The sequence below is a fragment of the Puma concolor genome, chromosome A2 (genome assembly GCF_028749965.1).
Source record: "Puma concolor isolate L17-30 chromosome A2, mPumCon1.1.hap2, whole genome shotgun sequence".
NCBI lineage: Eukaryota > Metazoa > Chordata > Mammalia > Carnivora > Felidae > Puma > Puma concolor.
In genome coordinates, this window is record NC_141668.1 from 145,458,557 (window position 1) to 145,473,925 (window position 15,369).

Genomic DNA, 15,369 nt, shown 5'->3' on the forward strand with positions numbered 1-15,369 from the left:
TATCCATACCTTCTTTTTTTGTAGAGAATCCCTGATTTTTGGTGGAGATACTCTCCGTCAGCTTCCTAAAAATGGTGCTGCAGAGGTCAATTATTTTGGAAAAGTTGCATGTATAAATGTCTTTATACTACCCTCACACTTGAATGACAGAGAATCTTGATGTGGAATTCTAAGTTGGAAATATTTGTTCTTCAGGATTTCTAAGAACTACTTCATTGTCTTCTAGCTTCCAGTGCTGCTGTTAACAGTAGATTCTTGCTGCCATTTTTGTTTTGTTTTGTTTTGTTTCCCTGGAAGCTTTTAGGCTTTTCTCTTTGCCTTCAGTTTGTGACATGCACGTGCCTCTCTGCAGGTCTATTTCTAGCCTCTGTGCTGAGTATGTAGCCCTTTCTATCTGGAAACGAATATCCTTATGAATATCTTTGGTATTTTCTTGTATTAGGTCATTATTTCTTCCCCTCCATGCCCTTTGCTTTCTTTTTCTGGAACTCTTATTCCAGTGTTAGACATTCTGGACTGGTCCTCTATTCTTATCTCTTCACTCCTATTTTCCACTTTTGTTAAACAACCTTTTTTTTCCCTACTGAACAAATTTTGGGGGATATTTCCTGTATCTTGCGGCTCTTCTAAAGAGTTTTCATTTCTACTATTATCTTTTTTTAAGTACTCTTTTTTTTAACAGTATCCTGAATATAATGCAATTTCTTATCTCTCTGAGATTATAAAAAATAATTTTTTTTCTGAAGTAGCTGTAATGTTCCTCTTGCTGTATATATTCTGCTTCCAAAAGTTTTTTTTTCTTTTTTTCCTGTTTGTTTTCATTGTTATCTTTCAAGTTAAAAGTGTTCCTTAGGAACCTGGCAATCCTGGGATGCCTGCTCATACTGAAGAGCACAGCAACAAAAGCTGACTAGAAGGGCTCAGTGAGTGGCTGGGACTTAACTGCTGTGGGCTTTATTTTAGCACGTGACCTCATTCAGCTGTTTCATTGGGAGAACCTGTGATCTCCATACCTTTAATTCTTTCTTCTTAGGTTGGGCAGATCCCCCTCCTCCTAAATCTTCCAATCCCCTGCCTGGAGGGTCTAGGTCTGACCAGTAATGTTCTGTGAGCTAAAAGGAAGAAGGTTTTTGGAAGGGGGCAAAGTTGGGGGTGAGAGGCAGTGCTGACATGTACTGTGTAATTATTTTAACTGTGCCTGCATCCCCCAGTCCAATGTTCTACCCTTTCCAGATAATAAACTTCCAATCTTCTGCTGGAGGGAGAAGGGCAGCAGGTGTAAGTTGCTAGATGGGGGAAGATCTGGAGATCTGTTTCTTTTTTTTTTTTTTTTTTTAATTTTTTTTTTCAACATTTATTTATTTTTGGGACAGAGAGAGACAGAGCATGAACGGGCGAGGGGCAGAGAGAGAGGGAGACACAGAATCGGAAACAGGCTCCAGGCTCTGAGCCATCAGCCCAGAGCCCGACACGGGGCTCGAACTCACAGACCGCGAGATCGTGACCTGGCTGAAGTCGGACGCTTAACCGACTGCGCCACCCAGGCGCCCCTGGAGATCTGTTTCTTAAACATACTCTCAACTTCTGATTTCAGCTTGACCTTGCCCCCCACTGGAGGCAGCACCTTGTGCTAAACCTTTTGGAGGTTCTGCGGTGTAAACTGAGACACAATGAGGTTATCCATCTGCCTCCCAGCTCAGAATTCTGCCTTCCCATATCTACTTAATTAGCTCTCATCCACTGGATTTTCAGCTTCAAATGTTTTGTTGTAGCTTTATCCTTTCCTATTCTATTTGTCCTTGACTGTGTGTGTGTGTGTGTGTGTGTGTGTGTGTGTGTGTGTAAGATCAACTTACTGCTGTTTTAGAGTGGCTTCAGAAGGAAGGAAAAGTAAATATAGGTGCTCAATCTATCATTTTCCAGATCCCTTAAAACTTTACAAGTCTATTTTTTATTTTATTTTTTAACGTTTATTTATTTTTGAGAGAGAGAGAGACAGAGCACACGTGGGGTTGGGGTTAGGGGTGAGGGTGGGGGTGGCGCAAGGAGACAGAATCTGAAGCAGGCATCAGGCTCTGAGCTGTCAGCACAGAGCCTGATGTGAAGTTTGAACTCATGAGCCGTGAGATCATGACCTGAGCTGAAGTTGGGCACTTAACCAACTGAGCCACCCAGGTGCCCCATTAAGTCTATTTTTGAAACTTAACAAAGCATCACATTGGTATCTTAATTTAATGAGCAAAATCACTTTCAAAGAGCAGTGGTATTCTACACTTGTGCTTAGATTAGAGCAGCCCAAGTGACATGCATATTGATTGAGGGGAAAGTCTAAAGAGAAGAGCATCTTGAATTCAGACAAGGATGCAATGTAAACCACCCATGTGGGCAAACCTAACTTAGCCTGTGTATTTTTCAAACAACACTGAAGACCTTGAACTTGATATTGGACAAGATGAAAAGGTTGACTGACAATCATAAATTGCCTATTTCTCCAACATAATTATGAAAATGTGTCAGAGCATACTTAGAATGAATTTTCTATCATGGCATAATTAGCTGCCAGCTAAGACATATAAATTTCAGGTCATTTTCCTCATTCATACAATTCAGCTTTACCTAATAGCAGTTTCTTTATTAAAACATACTTAAGAAGAAAGCACATCACTCAGCTAGTACACATCCAAGTGAATCACCTTATTATTACTGTTATTATTATTTTTGTTCTAGAGCATTGAGTAATATAATCAAAGGTACTACTAAAAACATAACTTTTTCTTTTAAAAACTTTTATTAAGTTGCAGAATATAATCTCAACAGCGTGTGTATGTGTGCGTGCGTGTGTGTGTGTGCATGTGTAAGTCCAGGGATATGGATTATGCATGCACCAAAAAAATGTCTAAAAGGACTGCCACTACCACCTTGAGAACAGCTAACTCAGATTGGGTTGGACAACCAATGCTTTCTATACTATGAAATGTTTACATTTCTCATTTACTATTTTTTTCAATTAAAAAAAAAGAAAAACTCTTGCTTATAAAGCTGACCATATATACAGCAAGGATTCTTAAAAATTACCATAAACCAATATCTGCCCCTTCCCTTGCACTACCTGCCCAACATCTATCCAGCTGAATCCCACATGACTCATGACAGGAAGAGTCACATCTGACATCATCAGATTCAAACACCAACAGGGCTATTTTTCATTCATGGTGGGGATATGAAAATGAGTTTGATAAAGTATTTGTTTTGAACTTTTTGGCCTTCAAGCTTCCACCAATCTATTTGTTCAAGCTTAATTTCATTTTAGGAAAGAAAATGTATTGATCTGCCCCAGACATCCCATCAGCTCTTCCAAATCATCAGATGAAACAAAGTGTTATTTGCCAACAGTTGGAATTACAGTATCCCTGCTATGCCAGTCTGCTGGATAGACTAGAGGTTTTTTCCTACTCTTCCTTAACATCTCACAATAACTATTTCTACAAGCATTAGAAGTATGCAATATGTGTGTTATTTTAAAATCTTGCCTTTCAAAAAAGATTAGCATTCAAGAGACACTTATTTGTCTTTCAGCTTTCTCCCAGGATTTCTAAAATGCTTGACAATTACAGAATATAAAATTTAGAAGTCCAATGACTCATTAGAAGGAAGGGAAAGAGAGGTGCCTAGGTAGCTCAGTTGGTTGAGCATCTGACTCTTGATTTCAGCTCAGGTCATAATTCCAGGGTCGTGGGATTGAGCCCCGCATCGGGCTCCGTGCTGGGCATAGAGCCTCCTTAGGATTCTCCCTCTTTCCACCACTCCCCCAGCCCCTCTGCTTGCATATGCTCTCTCTCTCTAAAATATAAAAATTAAAAAGGGAGGGAAAGAGAGTACTAGCACAGAGAGCAACTGAGTCACTAATCTAGTGATTTCCTACACGCCTCCAACATTGATAGCTTCAAGCCATGACACTTCACCATCCCATTTTCGATAGCTTTCCTCTTTAACGTGCCCTATGCATTTAATTCTTGAGTTTCTTGTATATGGGGAAGAGAACAAGAAAGCCAGTAGAGGGGCGCCTGGGTGGCTCAGTCAGTTGAGCATCCAACTCTTGATTTCGGCTCAGGTCATGATCCCATAGTTTGTGGGTTCGGGCCCTCTGTTGGGCTCTGTGCTAGCAGCACGGAGTCTGCTTGGGATCCTCTCTCTGTGTCCCTCCCCTGCTTGTGCTCTCTTTCAAAATAAATAAATAAATTTAGAATAAAAAAAAAGAAAGAAAGCCAGTGGAGAAGTCCCCAAAGTTCCATCCATAACACCTGCAGAGTGACAAGGCCAAGGGGGAATGATCACCAAAGGGAAGTCTAGAGCCCATAATCTGGCCCATAAGTAGAAGTCTCCAAATTATATGACAAACTATGTGGCAATTTTAACAAAACTAGCTTTTGTCTGGAGGAGTGACCTTCAAACTTTGAATCTGTCAATTTCTCACTTTCAATATCAGATCTCAGTGGTCTGCAAATTGCCTTCAATCATATTCCAGTGAGTGTTCTAGGGAGTTCTGAGCTCTCAACAGACTCTTAACTTGTCCCAACACTCCCCCCAACCCCCTCCACCAGGGAACACAGTAGAGTCTCTCTCTCTCCTATGTCAACAGTGGGAAGTAAAATTCAAATCACAAAACATTTATGCTACCACAGACCTGAGAAGTCATCTGGTTCAACCCCTTGTTTCAGATGGGGACAGTGAGGATGGAGAGGGGAAATAACTGACCCAAGGTCTCCCTGCCATAAGGAGCAGAGTCTGGACTCCTTCCCAATCTGGGTTCAGTTCCCATCATTTCAATTCCTGCTCCTTTCCTTTATGTTGTTGTGTGTGGTTTCCCTAGATGGTTACTAATTTGATGTTGCCTTTAAAAGAAGCTAGTGAGGGGCACCTGAGTAGCTCAGTCAGTTAAGCGTCCAGCTCTTGATTTCGACTCAGGTCATGATCTCACAGTTCATGAGTTGTGGCCCCGTGTTGGACTCTGTGCTGACAGTGCAGAGCCTGCCTGGGATTCTCTCTCTCCCTCTCTATCTCTGCCCCTCCCCTGTGCACTTGTGTGCTCTTTTTTTAAAAAAAAATTTTAATGTTTATTTATTTTTGAGACACAGACAGAGCACAAGTGGAGGAGGGGCAAAGAGAGAGGGAGACACAGAATCTGAAACAGGCTTCAGGCTCAGAGCTGTCAGCACAGAACCTGACGTGGGGCTTGAACCCACCAACTGTGAGATCATGACCTGAGCCGAAGTTAGATGTTTAACCGACTGAGCCACCCAGGCACCTCCCTCTCTCTCTCTTTCAAAAATAAATAAACATTAAAAAAAAAATAAGGTAGTGATTCTTCTTCACTATTACCACAAAATATGCTCACTATAAAAAGTTGGGGAAATGAAGCTTTTTAAAAATGTTTTGCTTATATAGCTTATATGAGCTTGTTTATAAAGAACTTGGAAAGTCAAAACAATATAAAGAGCCAGAAAAAAAACATAAGCCATAATCCTGCCACCTGGGGATCACCATTGTTAATAGTTTGGCATATTTCCCTCCAATCGTTTTTTCTAAACATTTCATGTAATTATATTATATTGCATGTATAATTTTACATCCTGTTTTTTTTTTTCATTTTGGCATTTTTCCTATTGGAGTCAGACAACTCCACATATGTGTATTATATTTCTCTTTCTTCAGCAGGAACTCATTTATCCGTCAGAAGGGTAATCAGACACTAAAAATCACAGTCACAGTTTTATTCTGTGGTTTTGAGAGTCTTTTTGGTCTGTTTTATGAAGGTTGTTTTGAAATTATTTTCTTGCCAAAAAGCTGTGTGTACTTTCTTCTGTTTGTTTACTTGGATCTAGAAAAACCTCCCACTGAAATGATGTCTGGCCATATCCTGCCCAGCATAAGCCAACATCAATACATGTGGATATTTGCATTTGAAATAAAATGCACACTGAAAGTGCCTATTTTAAAAGGGAAAATTACACTGAAGCAAAAATAAAATTCTATTATATTAAAAAGGCCATCATTGAATAGTCATAGAGATTCAACCTTACATCCCCTAAGCAAGAACAAATATGAGATAAAACCCTTTCCTCCCATCCCCATTTTTGGGGGCTGGGCCTAGGCAATTTCAAGTTCAGAAACCTTCCTCCCATAAGACTTACTCCTGGCTGAATGACACTGTACGAAAATCACTGGGCAAAGGTTCACTTGTGCATTGTGGTGAAAACACACAGTAGGCCCAAAGTTGGCTCCCAGAAGCTCATGCCAGGGTGGAAATGTTGCATGGAAATGTCTAGAGAGACTTGTGGAGAAAATCCACTGTTGGAATACACTGCATTTCGGTGCCTCATCTACAGTGCCACCACAGACCCAGCTTTTGTCTAAGTGGAAAGGCTATGCTATAAAAATCCATAAACCAATTAAACCCATCAATGAGTAGAATCTGATCTCTTCCAATATTTTATCTGGAGATTTAAATTGGTCATACTATAATTAAAATTTAAAAAGACAGCATTTGGCAAATGCATAACCATCTGCCAATTACATAAAGGTCTGTAGACAACTCTGGCCAATTCTACCAGAGAGAAAGTTAAGCATTCATGTTTTCAGCAGGGCTGTAAATAATGGTAAAGTTTGGATACTACATTTGCTACTTTCGAGAGTCTTATCAATGACCACAGCCTTTTGAAGGAAAGGAAGCATTTTGCTCCCTGCCAGCCTGCAGTGTGACTGACTTTTGTGGGCAGGATCAGAGGTCACTCAGAATAATATGTGATGGCTCGTTCACCGATGAAGGGAGCAGTGCTTCACCTCCCAGCTGAGCTGGTCACAAGCCACGTGCTCTGGCTCAGATTTATATTACCAATCAAATCTGAGATATGACACAAGCCCAATGGTCTGCAGTAACCCACGGCACTTGAAGACCAATCTGCTGAATGGAGACACGAGTGCTATTGCCACTACTCACTACGGTGCTTAAGCCCCTCTAGGACCCTTCAAGCACATCTGTTTCCAGAAGAAGGCTCTGCAGCTCATTTCTCTGTCCATTATGGCCACCAAAGTGGGAATATTTAAACCAGAGGGATTTAGAAACATGTATTTAAGAGAAAAAAGTTACGGGGAACCTGGGTGGCTCAGTCAGTTGGTTAAGCATGTGACTCTTGGTTTCAGCTCAGGTCATATCTCGTAGTTCATGGGATGGGGTCCCAAGTTCAGCTCTGCTCTGACAGCACAGAGCCTGCTTGGGATTCTCTCTCTCTCTCTCTCTCTCTCTCTCTGCACCTACCCTGCTCATGCTCTTTACCTCTCAAAATAAACATTAAAAAAAAAGAGAGAAAAAATTACATTGAAAAAGACTGAGTCTCTATTTACTGCTGAGTATTGATCTGCAACTGACTATGCAGCCTAGTTCAGTGGAGAGAGTCTGAGACAGTCCCAGCTCTAAGTGAACAAGTCCAGCAATTTAGTTAGTCATTCCCAATCTGTGCAAAGGAGATGATACACAGCATCCATGGCTGTGGTAAGGATGCAGTCTTGCATAAAGGTACTCACTTGCAAGGGGACTATCATAAATCACATGTTACCAAAAGTTTATTTTTAGAGCCACACATCATCTGTTTAAAGTATAAGTCTATCTCCTCTGCCAGGGAAATTTGCTGATTTCTTGTTCCTGATATTGTCATTTCCAACTAATTTCTAAGACAGCCCAAGCAATGAACGTGTGTCATTAGTGTTTTCAAATATTTACCTGCAAGCTGTTGTTCAGCAAATCAAAGTCACTGTATCTCCTCACAATCTGTAAGACAAGACAGTGGTGTTTTCATTTGGCAAAGACCATCTCTTTTCATTTCCTTATTTAATATTTATTGACATTCTAGAGCTCAGGCATTTGCACTAAGCGTAGGAGGGCTCATACCTGGTGCTTAACTTGCTTAACTAGACAGACCCAGAAAACAGACCCAGAGTTGGCCGGGTCATACAAAACTGGTTAATGCCAGCCAAACACACAAGATGCCAACAGGTAAGAGAGAATGATTTTGTTTTCAGAGTGAATAGTCCTTTCAATATCCTTCTCATTAACCAGGCATCTGGAAAGATGAATTAATGATTTACCCAAAAAAGTTTTACTGAACATGAAATCAAAGTAAAAGGAAATGGATAGCTTTGAGGCCATTTCATCCTTGCCCTGGATAAAACTTCCCCCAGTTAAGATCCCACCATTCTAGAGACAGGACTGCATCTGCAGGCAGAGAGGCCATACCTCTCCCAGATTCTCTGCATTTCCCTCCCAGCAGACGTCCACCTTCCATTGTCTATACATTCTTTCTTAGTTCTGCTTGATGCCATTGCTTGGGCCAGAATCAAATTCCACTAGTTCTTCAGGCTCTGGGCAAGGAAATTATTTTGCTTTTGAATGGTATGACTTCAACTTTTATTGATGATTCTCAAATATTAGTGAGCAGAATTACCTGCTGATCATCTAGGACTCCACCCTCAGAGAATCTCTTGCAGTAGGTCCAGGGTGGGGCCCAAGAGTCTACATTTCTGTTAAGTATCCCAAGGATTCTAATGCATTGCATCTAGAAAACTGCCTCAAGGATTCATTCTTCTGGTAGGACAAGGCTGTTGCCCTGCTTGTTGAATATACATCAGAGAGTTAAATACAAGGCCATCCCTGATAAATACAAAGGAGCAAAAGGTAGCACAGCGGTTAATCACAGAGAATATGCAAATCCCAACCCTGTTCTGTCACTGATCTGCGTATGACCTTGGACTAGTTACTTACCTCTTGAATGTAAAATGGGGTAATACAATCGTATAGAACTGTTTTTAAAGGTTAGGTGAATCGATGTGCTTGAACCAGTGCCTAGAAGAAATGCTCACTAGATGTTAAATACTATAATTATTGAAACAAAAAGCATTTGAAATTTCAGGCAAAGGGGAAAGATCAAGTGTGGGCCACTGTGGTCCAAGACTGCTTAGGGTGAGAGAAAGTTCAAGCCTGAAGCACAAGGTAAGATTTTTTTTGTAGATGAGAGAGGAGGAGGGTCATTATAATTACCTACTAGGCTGCACAGAAATGGCCCCTATACAGAAGTCAGCCACCCTCTGAAAGTCAACTGACATAGAAAGGACACCCGGCTCTAGGTAGGAAGTTTTTTCTTTTCTTTCTGAGGCCACCCCTGAGGAGAGCAGACCCTGGGGCTGTAAGGTAACCCTCACCTACACACAGTGAGGGAACTGGCACTAGCATTTGCCCATGAGCAGACTTGGGAGTCCATGAAATGCAGTGTCCAAGCTGTACAATATCCAAGGTGCTATCTAGCCTTTCTACCTGATGGACTTAACTCTAACCTTCCCCACCCACACCATGGCTGCAGGGGAGGAAGTGTGAATTACTAAGAACAAAACCAGGAATCTGCCTACTATCTATCTATCCTACTCTGGGCCAAACTGGGGAACAAATTCATAGATACTCTCTGTGGTAACATCATACACAAATTAAACCAAACAACTGGAAACAGAAAAGCCTTTTATATTATAATACTTATCTTAAAGCTGAAGGTTTATATCTAAAAGAAACAGGATTCATACTTAACCATGTTTTGGTTTTTCCAGATTTTTAGATGCCCCGAGTCAGACTTTTAAACATATAAACATTTTTCTAATGACAAAAGAAAAAAAAAAAAAAAAAAAAAAAGCTTACCTGCCAGCTGTTTTCTACAGAAATTCCTCTTTGCACCCGAATGATATATTCCTAAAAAAGAGGGGGGAAAGAGCCTCAGTTATAAAATGCCCAAATCAGAGGATCAAAAATATAAGTGGAAATATCAGATAAAGTACACTTCAGAACAAAGAAAATTACTAGAGACAGAGAAGGATATTACATCAAGATAAAACAGTTATCCACCAGCAAGACATAGAAATCTTAAATGTGTATGTACCCAACGCCAGAATTAGTACAAACTGATGGAACTGAAAGAAGAAATAGACAAATCCATGATTATAGTTGGAAACTTCAATACCCCTCTCTCAGCAATTGATAGAACAATTAGAAAACCAGCAACAATATAGAACTCAACAACACCACAACAATACATCAAACCAGCAGATTTAATTAGCATTGTTGGACACTCCATCCAACAACAGCAGAATACACATTCTTTTCAAGAGGATATATAGATGGCAAATAAGTACATGAAAAGATATTCAATATCACTAGTCATCAAGTAGATGCATATTAAGACCAGAATGAGATATTACCATACACCAACCAAAATGACTCAAACACACAAAAAATAATACCAAATGCTGACTAGGATCCAGAGAAAGTGGACCACACATGCATTGCCAGTGGGTATGTAAAATGGCACAGTCACTCTGGAACACAATTTAGCAGTTTCTTGAAAGATTAAATGTGCAAATATCATATGACCAAGCAATTGTACTCCAGGGCATTTATCTGAGAGAAATGAACATTTGTGTTCATACATAGATTGTACACGAAGGATCAGAGCAGCTTTATTAGTAACAGTCCAAAATTAGGAAAAAAAAGTCAAATGTCCTTAAACAGGGGAATGGTTAAACTTTGTTACATCTGTATCATGGAAAACCACTTAGAAACAAAAAGGTGTGGTTCACACAACTTGGATGAACTGCCAGAGTTATGCTGAGTGAAAAAGCCAATCCCCAAAGATTATAAACTACATGACTCCATTTATATAACATTCATGAAATGACAAAATTATAGAAATGGGGAACAGATTAGTGGCTGCTAAGAGTTAAGGCTGGGGTAGTAGGGTGTGTGGAGGAGGGAAGCAGGTGTGGCTATAGAAAGTGAGGTGCTATGGTTTGAATGATTGTGTCCCCCCAAAATTCATGTTGAAATGCCCCCCAAAATGATGGTATTAAGAGACAGGACCTGAGGAAAGTTCTTAGGTTGTGAGAGTGAAGCCTTCATGAATGGGATTAGTGCCATATCGAGGAGGCTCCAGAAGGGTTCTTTGCTCCTTCCACCATGAGGATACTTTGAGAAGGTGTCAGCTATGAACCAGGAAGAGGACCCTCACCAGAAGGCAACCACGCTGATATCAGACTTCTAACATCCAGAACTGTGAGAAATAAATTTCTGTAGTGTATAAGCCGCACAGTTCATAGTGTTTTGTTATAGTAGCCTGAACACACTAAGATATGAGAGATATTTAAATCGATATCTTGACTGTATCAATGCTAATGTACTGATTGCCATACTGTACTACAGTTTTATAACACATTACCATTGAAACAAATTGGGTAATGGATACATGGGATCTCTCTGCATTATTTCTTACAACTGCATGTAAATCCACAATTATCTAAAATAAAAAGTTTAACCTTAGGCATTCAAAACTAGCTGTGGTAGCAATCGGAAGACCAAGATCCAGGGGCACCTGGGTGGCTCAGTTGGTTAAGATCTGACTCTTGATTTCAGCTCAGGGCTCAAGTCATGATCTCAAAGTTCATAGGTTCCTGCCCCACACTGGAGCCATGTTAGAGTGGAGCCTGCTAGGATTGTCTCTCTCCGTCTCTCTCTGCCCCTCCCATGTGTGCTCTTTCTCTCTCAAAATAAATTTAAAAAAAGAAAAAAGAAGACTAAGATCCATGAGTTTCAGTGTTCAGAGTTTCCATTTTATATGCTTCGTCAGCTAGAGAAGGCCATGATTAAGAAAACAGGTGAAAGGTGGAATAGAGATGCAGTGATGGCATTCCAGGTCCAGTGACCCCCAGACCGGTCTGATTATTAACATCTATCTCCCTGCTCCGGAGCAGGGAGAAGAGAGGGTATTAAAAATACACATTCCCAGGCTTTGCACCAGACATACTAAATCAGAATCTCTAGGCTAGAAACCTAGGAATTAGATGTTTTTACAGCCTCCCCAGTAATTCTTACTAATAAGTAAGCAGGAAACACAGACCTAGTCCAGCCTTCTGCTTATATACACAGGGAATCATGATGAAGGTATAGATTAAATCATATAAAGAATGTTAACATTTTTTCCTCAAATATTCAGAATCATTTTAATATCCTTGGATGGTATGATTTACTTGTAGTCACTACTCAACAAATGCTTATCAACACAGTATTCGGTAAATCCTTTCTACCAAATTAATTTTCATTTAAATAGGTTATTTAGAAAACAAAGCCAAGTAAGCATTGTTAACCTGGTAAGTGGATTTTAAGACAGATCATATTACACTATCATTCATTTCCATTCTGTTTATTTAGCAAAGGTTGATGAAGTTCACATAGCAGAAATTCCTGTCTTCTCAGGAATATATAAAACATGGTAATTCAACAATATCCACTCAATTATGAGTGAATCAACGGTGTATCTGGAATCTATGTTTAGCTGGTTTCATATGGGGATATAAAATAAATGTTTTAAGAGTTATTTGTGTGGTGTGACAAATCTCTTAAGCAACATGCTAATGCAATTATTTCTGAATACATAAAGAGAAAATGCTGAAACCATATGACATTCTTACATTTTGGGGATCAATCCTTTAGCTTGGAAATTTTCATTTTTTCCAGAATTGTCTTACTGGCAAATTTTCTGAGCTTTTAACGTTCTTAGAGTAAAGCTGAAATTAGCACATATAACTGAATACTTCCAAACAACTACATCATAGGCAAGCTCTTTTCAGGTCTAAAATTGAGGGAAAACGTTAATTCTCAAAAATACTTCTAACATTTATTATTTCACTATGATTTACCAGAGGAATAATAGTAATTTTAAAAATTCCAGTTCAATGTTGGGCACTTGGTAGGTGCTAAGTAAACACCGATGTCTTGCTTCATATTCTTTGAGTTTGAAGTTCAGACCTGCGCTTTACAAAGATGTTGCTGCCAATTGCAAACATCAACTAAGCACCCACAGTGTTCCAGTGCCTGTGCTTCTTCCATGCTGGGGTGTAAGTCTGAACAAGGAACATACAGTTCTGGGGTGTCTGGATGGCTCAGCTGGTTAAGTGTCTGACTTCAGCTCAGCACATGATCTCACAGTTTATGAGCTCGAGCCCCCCATCGGGCTCTCTGCTGACAGCACATAGCCAGCTTCAGATCCTTTGTCACCCTCTCTCTCTCCGCCCCTCCCCAGCTTGTGCTCTCTATCTCAAAAATAAATGAACATTAAAAAAAATAATAAATAAATGTTAAAAAAAAAAAGAAATGTACAGTTTGACCCCATTTCTTGCTTTCTTCTTCTTCTAAGATCCCATTTTTCAGCAATCTCCACACCCAACATGGAGATAGATTGAACTCACAAACCCAAGATCACATGCTCCAACATGTGTTGGAGGGTCACATGCTCCAACAACCAAGCCAGCCTCGCGCCCCTCCATTCCTTCCTTCTGAAGAAACACAATTTAGATTTTTTTTTAAACGTGTCTCTAAATATGTGACAAGTGTATCTTGTCTCTAAATACATGTCTCAAAATACTTGATTTTGGGGTCAGGAGCTTGAGACCTACACTGAGGGTAGAGTTACTTAAAGAGTAGAATAAAATAGAACAGAATAGAATAGAATAGAACAAATAAAATTCAGAATTTCCTGAACATATATTTGTGCCAGAATAGGTTATATACCATTCAACTGGCAAACATCTTCCTATTGTACTCCTTTATATATGTTCCCTGCCCTTTATTCCTCTTCCCTCTCCCTCAAATTGACAGTAACAATTATGTGTTCTAGTCTTCCATGTGCCTTTATTTTTTTTCTTAAGTTTATTTATTTATTTTTGAGAAAGAGAGTGTGAGCTCAGGCTAATAGTATCCTCGCTAAGGTATTCCTGAAGCCTCTTTACTGATACTCTATAAATTTGTCTATTATTGTGATTAAGATTACTATATTGTCTTTAAAAAACACTTGTTTATAAAATGGCACATAATAATGATTGGGAAAAGCATTTGGCAGAAGGGAAGCAATAACTAAAAGATAATGCCTGGGTCATGGTGTCAGACTGTGGTAGCCAAAATGATATCCTCATTAATGTTCCTGCCAAGACATTCTTTATATTTAGGTCCGTGATCTCCAAAGAAGGTGATTCTTCTGACTCAAATGACATTTAGCAATGTCTAGCGACATCTTTAGTTGTCGCAGGGGATGGGGGAGTGCTACTAGCATCTAGTAGATAGAGGTCAGAGATGCTACTAAACACCTACAACGTACAGGACAGCCTACTCCCACCCCCACACCCACTCCCACCCAAGGACTACCTGGCCCCAAATGTCAATAGTGCCAAGAAGTGCCAAGAAGCCTGGATTCAGGTGTATTGATAAACCAGTAGTCCCAGTCCATGAAGGCCTGGGATGCAGGATGGTGCTAGGGTTACTTCTGCCATCATCTGCCCTTGGCCATAGCCCCTGGCCCACTGGTACCTCACATACAACACCATTTGTAATACACACATGTCCACCTAGAGTTTGCTTAGTTACTGGCAGCCTCAAAGCACCACCCATTGTGTAAAAACACATTAAGGCACATTCAGGTTCCACTGTAGCCCCCAGGTCCCACCTGCCATGTGGTAATAGATACAGAAAGACAGTGGGTGGGGTGCCTGGGTGGCTCAGTCGGTTAAGCAGCCGACTTTGGCTCAGGTCATGATCTCGTGGTCCATGGGTTCGAGCCCCACGTCGGGCTCTGTGCTGACAGCTCAGAGCCTGGAGCCTGTTTCAGATTCTGTGTCTCCCTCTCTCTGACCCTCCCCTGTTCATGTTCTGTCTCTCCCTGTCTCAAAAATAAATAAAACGTTAAAATTTTTTTTTAAAGAAAGACAGTGGGCAATATGAGGTGATTTTGCTCAGAATATATATATATATGTGTGTATATATGTATATATAAATGTATATATGTATGTATATATATGTATACATGTATATATGTATATATATGCATATGTGTGTGTATATGTGTATATATATGTATATATATGTGTGTGTGTGTGTGTGTGTGTGTGTGTATATATATATATATATATATATATATATATATCCATATTTTTTTTAAGTAAATTCTACCCCCTGTCTGGGGCTCGATCTCACAACCCCAAGATCAAGAGTTGCTCTACTGACTGAGCCAGCCAGGTGCCTCTGCTCAGAAATATTTTTATTCCACTTTAGTGAAACAAGGTGGTCCCTAACTACAAAACATTTGAATTTTTTTAGCTTGCCTGGTACCACCATCCACTTGACCAAAAGGAAGTACTTTCACCTCAAATCTCCAATTTGTAAACTAAACACAGCACAGCTGTCCACTGCTTGCAACCAGGCTGTAGCTCTTATTAAAGCAGAGAGGAGAGTGC

At 40.0% G+C, this 15,369-nt stretch overlaps 1 protein-coding gene across 19 annotated transcripts in view; it reads right to left on the bottom strand.

Annotated features, from left to right (window-relative positions):
* PXK (PX domain containing serine/threonine kinase like) overlaps positions 1-15,369 on the bottom strand; it is a 74,959-nt gene that overhangs the window by 40,479 nt on the left and 19,111 nt on the right. For all 19 annotated transcript variants that reach the window (XM_086697769.1, XM_086697786.1, XM_086697784.1 and 16 more), the window contains 2 exons: positions 9,737-9,787; positions 7,778-7,825 (listed from right to left, as the gene is read on the bottom strand). In XM_086697769.1, the coding sequence (XP_086553895.1) occupies positions 7,778-7,825; positions 9,737-9,787 (99 nt within the window). Of the gene's footprint in view, positions 1-7,777; positions 7,826-9,736; positions 9,788-15,369 lie in introns of those variants that run through there.